Source organism: Lactuca virosa, chromosome 3, assembly GCF_052849685.1.
Source record: "Lactuca virosa cultivar CGN04683 chromosome 3, Lactuca_virosa_CGN04683_v6, whole genome shotgun sequence".
Taxonomy (NCBI): Eukaryota; Viridiplantae; Streptophyta; class Magnoliopsida; order Asterales; family Asteraceae; genus Lactuca; species Lactuca virosa.
This window is the reverse complement of record NC_136428.1, coordinates 101,951,531-101,961,248: the sequence shown is the minus strand read 5'-3', so window position 1 is coordinate 101,961,248 and position 9,718 is coordinate 101,951,531. Positions and strand designations below refer to the sequence as shown.

The 9,718-nt window shown below is 37.2% G+C and overlaps 2 protein-coding genes and 1 non-coding gene across 3 annotated transcripts; 2 read left to right on the top strand and 1 right to left on the bottom strand.

Annotated features, from left to right (window-relative positions):
* The first annotated feature begins 3,992 nt into the window (after positions 1–3,992).
* LOC145163887 (uncharacterized) lies at positions 3,993–6,545 on the top strand. The gene has a single exon (XM_079082635.1). It carries the CDS (start codon positions 3,993–3,995, stop codon positions 6,543–6,545), a length of 2,553 nt encoding a protein of 850 aa, XP_078938761.1.
* LOC145168101 (small nucleolar RNA R71) lies at positions 4,371–4,477 on the bottom strand. The gene has a single exon (XR_013741689.1). It is a non-coding gene; the product is annotated as a small nucleolar RNA R71 (small nucleolar RNA).
* Positions 6,546–8,745: 2,200 nt separating the features above from the next.
* LOC145163885 (uncharacterized) lies at positions 8,746–9,210 on the top strand. The gene has a single exon (XM_079082634.1). It carries the CDS (start codon positions 8,746–8,748, stop codon positions 9,208–9,210), a length of 465 nt encoding a protein of 154 aa, XP_078938760.1.
* The last annotated feature ends 508 nt before the right edge of the window (positions 9,211–9,718 follow it).

Sequence of the window (9,718 nt, the reverse complement as noted above, 5' to 3'; positions counted from 1 at the left end):
AAGATTTGGAGACACTACCTGTATGGTACAAAGAGTACTATCTTCACAGACCACAAGAGCCTTTAACACATATTCGATCAGAAGGAGCTCAACATGAGACAAGGACGGTGGGTCGAGCCACTCAATGACTACGAATGCGAAATTCGTTATCACCCAGGCAAGGCCAATGTAGTAGCTGACGCCCTGAGTCGGAAAGAATACTCTGGTCGGAGAGTCAAATCTTTGACTATGACTATCCATTCACGCTTGTCCACACAAATTAAGGAGGCTCAACTAGAATCCTTGAAACCTGAAATTGTGGCGAGTGAATCCCTGAGAGGGATGGATAAGAACTTAGAAGTTAAGGGTGGCGAAGCCTTATATCTCATGGACCGTATCTGGACACCGAAACACGGTGGTTTCCGAGACTTGGTCATGACTGAAGCATACAACACTAGGTATTCCATCCACCCAGGTTCAGATAAGATGTATCTGGATCTTAAGAAACTATACTGGTGGCCTAACATGAAAGCAGATATTGCTACCTTCATGAGTAAATGTCTTACTTGCGCAAAGGTTAAGGTCGAGTACCAAAAACCCTCAGGATTACTACAACAACCGGAGATACTGGAGTGGAAATGGGAGCGGATTACTATGGACTTCATAACGAAGTTGCCCAAGACAACGGGTGGACTTGATACCATTTGGGTCATCGTCGACAGATTGACCAAATCCGCGCATTTTCTACCAATCAAAGAGACGGACAAGATGGAGAAACTAACAAGAACTTACATTAGAGAAATTGTACGACTGCATGGTGTTCCTATATCCATTATCTCGGATAGAGATAGTAGATTCACTTCAAGGTTTTGGTAGTCGCTACAAAGTTCCCTAGGAACTAGGCTGGACATGAGTACAACCTACCATCCGCAAACCGACGGGCAAAGTGAGAGGAAGATACAAACTTTGGAAGATATGTTGTGAGCCCGTGTGATCGACCTAAGCCTAGTACAATCAAAAATCAAGTGTCGGGAAGTATCTTCTAGGGTTTATTGTGCAACAAACAAACCTTAAACCCTATATGAGGTGTTTACGGCCAAACTTTTTGAGTTTGGGCCGTAAACTCCCCTCTTGGCCGTAAACTCATGGCTAATACATGAGTTTACACCCTTTTCTTCATTATTTCCATTTTCAAGCCAAAGAACTTTCATTCTCTCTCAAGTATCATAAGGATCTTCATTTTAATCTTCCAAAAATGTAAGTATTTCATCCTTTCATTTGTTGATACATCCCTTTATCTAGCACACTCCATTGATTTCATCCATGAAATCATTCCATTTTGTTAGATCTTCAAGTATTCTTCATTTCACCAAGAACACCAAGAACACACACTAGTGTTCTTGAGCCTTAATCACCTTATCAAGCTTCTATATTGTAAGTACTCTTACCTTAGCTTGTGTTAATGCTTGAATCACTTAGTTTACCCCTTGAAATCATCAAAAACTCAAGAACACATGGTGTTTACGGCCAAGGCAATCTCCTTGGGCCGTAAACACTCATAAGTGGTGCAATTGTGCCACAACTCCTTCCTAAGGCTTAGAACTTGGTCTAGAACACTTCAAACTTGAGCTATGGACCTTAAGACACAAAATGGTATTAGTTACCATGAGTTTACGGTCGTAAACTCATTGGGCCATAAGCCCATGGGCCGTAAACTCAGGTGGTAATTACCATGGGCCGTGAACTCCAAGGTGAAGCCCTACAACCCTTAGATGCAACCCTTTTGTACTTCTAACACTTGAATCAAAGTGTTTTCCATGTTCTAGGGTGTCTATACTTGCTTAATTAGTTGTTTAATCACTAATTGTAAGCATATATGTGTCATTATATGTTAAATAGCATTTGTGTGTGCTCAAGTCTTCACTTGACACTTAGCATCCTTTACCGATCTTACATTCGCATCACTCACTTCAGGTAAGTTCATTGATATCGCAATAATTATACATATATTTCAAGCGATATTTATGTATTTTTAGCTATATTTTGGTATGATTTAAGATAAAAGGTACTTATAAAGTTTGAAATTCCATTTTACAGCTAAAAAGCATTTCTGAGGAAAAAGGAGAAGAAAACGTGCAAAAATCCGCAAAAAAAGAAGTGAAAGAAATTACACGAAGAAAAACGAGATCAACAAGTCAAAGAATTCAAAGATAGCCGCGTTGGAGAGACGAGAAAACAAAATAAAAATGTAAAAAGAATTTAAATTAATTAATGAGGTTTAATTAAAATAAATTATTGGGAATTAATTATTTAATTTCTAAATAATTTATTTTAATTAAATTAATTTATTTTAATTTAAATTACAAAAAAAATAATAATTCCGATTCCAGCTTTTCTTATTACGTTTTTAACCAATTTTTCCCCACTTTTTCCTATTCTAAACTCATTCCTTTCCAACCAATACTCAATAATTCACCACCTTTAAACTTTCCAACCATTTATTCTCATCTTTTTATTTCTTTTGAATTCTTTTTCATTAGATCCAATCTCAATTCATTTCTTTTTGGTATTTAATTCTTCCAATTTTTACTATAAATACCACCATTTTTCACCACAAAAACACATTCATCATACACTTTGATACACAAATTCCTCCATACAATTTCTTACCATATCACCACTATACCAAATTCCATCCAACCTTTGAACCACAATTGGGGATTCAAGAGTCAAAAAGCTAAGGAATTGAAGATTGCAGTGGCATTAGGGACTACATCGGGTTTGTTTTATCGAAATGTTTAACATTCTCAATATGTTTTCTATGTATGTTGTAACCTTAATAATGAGCTAAATTCTCTTTGTTTTCACTTGGATAATGAAACCTTGAAAATATGATTTGATTTATATTATTGGATATTAATTGTTATTTATTTTATCATGCATATTTGATCATTTATTTTTATATGTTGAATTTTTGTATTTAATTTTCCTATAACTAAGTTAATATTTTTAAAGGATCAATTTAAATATATTATTTTGAATCATAAATTTTTCATGACCATTGATATTTATGACTAGTGATCAACAAAATCCTAGGATTAGGCAAAATAAAATACTAAAAATTTAACATGTATATTTTGTATCGTATGACCAACTTACGATTTCTATTAGTTTTACTACCACTAAAATTAATAGTTTGATCAAATGTTTGCATGATACAAATTAATTATTGTTAATAAAATTGTTAATTACATGACAATTGTTTTTAATTATTTTTATTATCAAAACGGAAAAAAATTAGATCATGATTTTTAACCAATTTTAGAAATCGGTAAATAACGAATAATATCCATTGCACTTAATATAAATCATTCATTACTAAAAGGTGGAATTAAATCTAAGTGAAAGCATCCTTATCATTCTTGATTTTTAAAAAGCCAATTCTTGTTCTATATTTATTTTACACTTTAATTGTTAAAATTCTCATTATTGTCTTGTTACTAAAAAAATTCCCCCAAGTTACTTATCTTTTAAGTTAATTAGCGACAAATAGTCTAAATTTAAATCATACTCGTTTCGCCAAGTGTTCGACATCCGTTCTTACCATTGCTATATTACAAATTCAATTAGGTACACTTGTCTAAGTCGTGTAGTAAATTCTAGCATCGGTAATTTCAACCTTATAAATTTAATTCGCGTGTAATACGAGTAATTCTACTTACCAGAACGGTGTTTGGAATTGGTACGTTGGCTTTGGTTGTTGGATTCCAGAAAAGTTATATTTATAATATACACCGAAATGATCCTGTCTCCCGGCTGCCTCTCTCTGTCTGTTCTCTATTTGATAGTCAAAGTATTACACAAAAATTAAATAAATAATTTATGTAGTATAATCAATTCACTTTAAGATAGAATTTCCCTAATATATGACCCGAAGTTCAAATTTCACTTTCTTTCCACCTTTAGAAGAGCCCGAACGCACGTTTCATCAACGAATCCGAGAAAACCAAACAATGACCGATCTAGCCCTCCTTTCATTAGAGGAATATGCAAGTCGTACTAGAGACGGAGATGATCATGGAGTCATTCGTCCCGCGATACCAGCCCAGACAAATTTCGAATTGAAAGGACAATTTCTTCACCTTCTACGAGAAACTCCTTTTGCCGGAAGAGAAGATGAAGATGCGAACCAACATGTCGAAGCTGTACTCGAAATAGCTGACTACTTCAACATTGTTGGAGTAAGCAAAGATGCAGTCATGCTTAGAGTGTTTCCAATAACACTACAAGGAGCTGCAAAACGTTGGATAAAATCTGAACCTACGATTACCACATGGGAGGGTTTAAGAACAAAATTTACAAAACAATTTAGCCCACCATGCAAAATTGCTAGGATGAAAATGAAAATTCAAAATTTTCAACAGCTTGAAGATGAGACACTGTATGATGCTTGGGACCGTTATAAAGAAATGCTGCAAAATTGTCCGCAACATGATCTTAATCCACATCAGGTCGTGCAGACTTTCTATAACGGGATCGATGTTTGTACCCGTCAGTTAGTTGACTCTCAAGGACCCATTCCTAAGAAAAATCCAGCTGACGGGAAAGCAATAATCGAGGAACTCGCCCAACACTCACATCAGTGGCATTCTTCACGAGATTCATCTTTCCGAAAAAGATCAACAGGAGAGAGCTCAGATGGCTTGGCAGCATTAAATGCAAAATTAGATGCATTAGGAAGAGACATGAAAAAGGTCAATCAGACAATTCATGCTATCCAAGTCGGTTGTGACAACTGCAGTGGACCACATCTCGAAAGAGATTGTCCATTAGATCATGATGGGAATCAAAAGGTTGATGTATGCTACTCATCTGGAGATAGATATGATGAAAGGAAGCCTCAGAACAACTGGAAACCATTCGATGAATACAAGAAGGAAATGGAGATGCAAGGGAAATGGAGACAAAGCGGTCAAGGTTTCTACCAAAAAGACCCACCATTGGAGCAAATTGTGCAAGAAAAGAAACCAAGTTTCGAAGAAATGATGGCCAGATTTGCAGAAGCATCTGATAAAAGACATCGATATACAGAAGAGTTGGTGAAGAGAATCGGATCAACAACTGAAACTGCTCTAAGAAATCAACAAGCTTCGATTTTGAACATCGAAAACCAAGTCGGGCAAATTTCGAGAGTACTACAAGAGCGATTTCCTGGAACATTACCGAGTAACACTGAGACAAATCCGACTGCTCATGTCAAAGCAATAACAACTCGAACTGGAAAAATTCTTGATCCGTTAGTTCCAGTTCATACTAACGAACCTTCTACTATTCCACAATCCCAAGAGAAGGAAAAAGAACCAGTTCCGGTTGAGACAACTCCATCCACTCCAGTTATCAAACCATATAGGCCACCAATTCCTTTCCCTCAACGCTTGAGGAAGGAAAAAGAGGAGGAGGACTATCGCAAATTCATCAATCACATCAAATCCTTGCATATCAACATCCCATTCATTGAAGCTATGGCTCAAATGCCCAAATATGCAAAATTTCTGAAAGATTTGCTTGTTAATCGAAAGAACATGGAGGAAGCTTCAAGTGTAGTATTAAACGAACAATGTTCAGCAGCCATGTTGAACAAACTTCCTCAGAAAATGAGAGATCCAGGAAGTTTGACTTTACCGTGCCAATTTGGTAATTTGGGTCTCAGCCATGCTCTGGCTGATTCAGGAGCAAGTATAAATCTTATGCCATATTCTTTTTACAAGAAACTTGATTTACCTGAACCAAAACCAATTAGAATGGCAATCCATCTGGCAAACAAATCAGTGATGTATCCAAAAGGGATAGTGGAGGACTTACTAGTGAAAGTTGACAAGTTCGTATTTCCTGCAGATTTTGTAGTGCTTGATATGGAAGAAGACAATGAAGTTCCTATTATTTTGGGAAGACCATTCTTAAGCACCGCAAGAGCATTAGTTGACATTCATGGATCAAAGTTGACACTAAGAGTCGGAACTTATGCTATCACCTTCGGTCTTGATAGAGCAATGAAGCACTCTAAGGTGAGTGATGATGAAGTTTTCTTTGTTGATGTTTTTGATATCTTATTGGAAAATGAAATATTGGAAGTAAAAGATAAAGACATAGAAAGCATGATGCAACTTGGAGAAGATACGTTTGATGCTGAAAAAGATCTGGAAGAACTGGAAAAGCTGCTGGCGGAGATTAATCAAAATAAGAAAGAAGACTACACGGGTAGTGAACCAGAAAAAGAGGAAGCACACCACAAAGAAACACCTCTTGACTCCGATGTCAAAAGTGAGTTGAAAGTTTTACCTGATCATTTGGAGTACGTATACCTGGGAAATAATGAGCAATTCCCTGTGATCATCGCTGCAAATCTCTCACCGCATGAAAAAGAAAGGTTGATTGAAGTTTTGAAAAAGAGAAAGCAAGCTATAGCATGGAATATTTCTGATATCAAAGGAATGAATCCATCCTATTGTTCTCACAAAATTTTGATGGAAGAAGGATCAAAACCAGCGGTCCAACCACAAAGGTGATTGAACCCGAAAAATGCAAGAAGTTGTGACAAAAGAGATCGTAAAACTCTTAGATTCGGGAATGATCTACCCTATTTCAGACAGTCCATGGGTAAGCCCCATTCACATTGTCCCAAAGAAGGGAGGAATGACCATCATAATCAATGAAAAGAATGAGCTGATACCAACAAGAACAGTTACAGGGTGGCGAGTGTGCATCGATTATCGAAAGTTAAATGATGCCTCCCGCAAAGACCATTTCCCCCTTCCTTTTATCGATCAGATGCTAGAACGTCTTTCTGGAAATGCTTACTATTGTTTCCTAGATGGTTTCTCAGGATACTTTCAAATTCCCATCGTTCCTGAAGACCAAGAAAAGACAACATTCACTTGCCCATACGGAACTTTTGCATACAGACGAATGCCATTCGGACTTTGCAATGCTCCTGCAACCTTCCAAAGATGCATGACAGCCATTTTCCACGACATGGTGGAAAACTTCATGGAAGTGTTTATGGATGATTTTTCAGTGTTTGGAGATTCTTTTGATGCATGTTTAGCTAATCTAGACAAAATGCTTGCTAGATGCGAAGAATCAAATCTGGTTTTGAATTGGGAGAAATGCCACTTCATGGTGAAAGAAGGCATTGTACTCGGGCATAAAATCTCCAAGGAGGGGATTGAGGTGGACAAAGCGAAAATAGAGACAATATCAAAATTGCCACCTCTAACCAACGTCAAAGGGGTCAGAAGTTTTCTAGGTCATGCAGGATTTTACAGAAGGTTCATAAAAGATTTTTCAAAAATCACACGCCCTTTGACTCAACTTCTGTTAAAGGAAACAAAGTTTAATTTTTCTTCAGATTGTTTAAATGCTTTTAACAATTTAAAAGAAAAATTAACAACAGCCCCGATCATGGTCGCTCCAAATTGGGATTTGCCATTCGAGTTAATGTGTGATGCTAGTGATTTTGCAGTGGGAGCAGTCTTGGGACAAAGAATTGAGAAACATTTTCAGCCAATCTACTATGCCAGCAAGACGTTAAACCCCGCTCAAGCAAATTACACCACAACTGAAAAAGAATTGCTTGCTGTGGTTTATGCTTTTGAGAAATTTCGCTCTTACTTGATCTTGTCAAAAACTATTGTCTTTACTGATCATGCTGCCTTGAAGTATTTATTCAGAAAAGAAGAATCTAAGCAACGATTAATTCGTTGGATCATGTTACTTCAAGAATTTGACATCGAGATTAAAGACAAGAAAGGCATGGAAAATGTGGCTGCTGATCATTTGTCCAGATTAGAGAATCCCAACATCGAAGAACTCAAGGAGTCTGAAATAAATGACAAATTTCCAGATGAATCATTGATGATGATAGGTGAAGAGGTACCTTGGTATGCAGACATTGTAAACTACTTGGCTGCAGGAATTCTTCTTAAAGGAATGACACATCAACAGAAGAAGAAATTCTTTTCTGACCTCAAGCACTATTATTGGGATGACCCTTACTTATTCCGAAGTTGTGCGGATAATGTAGTAAGGAGATGAGTATTCGGAAAAGAAAGTCGCGAGATCATGAAAGGATGTCACGCTGGACCAACTGGGGGGCATCATGGTGCTAATTACACAGCAAGAAAAATCTTTGATGCTGGATTTTACTGGCCTACGATTTTCAAAGATGCTCACATCTTCGTGAAAGAATGTGATGCATGTCAAAGGGCCGGTAACATCTCTTCCTGAAATGAGATGCCCCAAAAGAGCATCCAAGTATGTGAAATTTTTGATGTTTGGGGAATCGATTTTATGGGACCATTTCCTTCCTCACGAGGAAACAAATATATTTTGGTAGTTGTTGACTACGTATCAAAGTGGGCTGAAGCGAAAGCTTTACCCACTAATGATGCTCGTGTAGTAGTCAAGTTTTTGAAGAATCTGGTTTCACGTTTTGGTTTCCCTAAAGCTCTGATCAGTGACAGGGGTACACACTTCTGCAATACCCAACTGGAAAAGGTTTTGCAAAACTATGGTGTTCACCATAGAATCGCAACGGCCTATCATCCACAAACCAGTGGGCAAAATGAAGTCACAAATCGAGCTTTAAAAAGAATTCTGGAACGATCAGTGGGAAGTAACAGGAAGGAATGGGCAGATAAGCTTAATGATGCGCTGTGGGCATTTTGAACTGCATACAAAACACCTATTAGTAATACACCATATAGGATGGTCTTTGGAAAAGCATGTCATTTGCCAGTCGAAATCGAGCATAAAGCATTTTGGGCATTGAAATCATGCAACTTTGATCCTGTGGAAATTAAAACTAACCGTCTTATACAGATGAATTCTCTGGAAGAATTAAGGGATGAAGCTTATGGAAACTCTCAAATCTACAAAGAGAAATCAAAGCAATGGCATGATAAAAGATTGAGCAGAGACAAAAAGTTTACCCCTGGAGAAAAAGTATTGCTATTCAATTCCAGGTTGAAACGTTTTCCAGGTAAACTGAAGACGCGTTGGTACGGTTCATTCACAATAAAAGAAGTCTTTTCACATGGTGAAATCGAACTAATTGGAAAAGATGGAGAAAGCTTTAAGGTAAATGGACACCGAGTGAAGCATTACCAGGAAGGAATGCTAGAAGAAGAAGAGAAAGAGGATATACGCCTCCAACTCACTGAAAACAATTAAGTGAGGTGTAGAGTCTGGCTCATGACTCAGTTAAAAAGAAGCGCTTGTGGGAGGCAACCCGATGTTTGTTTAGATTTTTAATTTGGTGTGTTTATTTTCTGTATGTTTGGTGTGAATTTTCTTTTTAGTTTGTGTTTTTGTTTTCAATAAAAGTGCTTTTTAATGGTTTTATTTTTCTGTGAAAGTTACTTTTCAGCTTAGAAACAGGTGATGGTCAGAATGGTGTAAAGTAAATTTCTGAAGTGCAAATTACAATAGGAGCAGTGGCATCACATAAGTGTGGGGTGATTCCCCACAAAGAGCAGGATGGAGAACTGAAGCTGATACTGACCAACGGGAGAGCATTATTCGAAGGATGAAGCAAGTGTTCGGCCGACACAAGTCAAATCCAATTCACTCAGCGAAAAGGAGTAATTGATCTAATAACGCAATGTGTACTTGGCCAGTATACAAAGCGTTAAATTCAAGAATCGCGTAGAGAATCCAAATAATTGCATTACGCGACGTG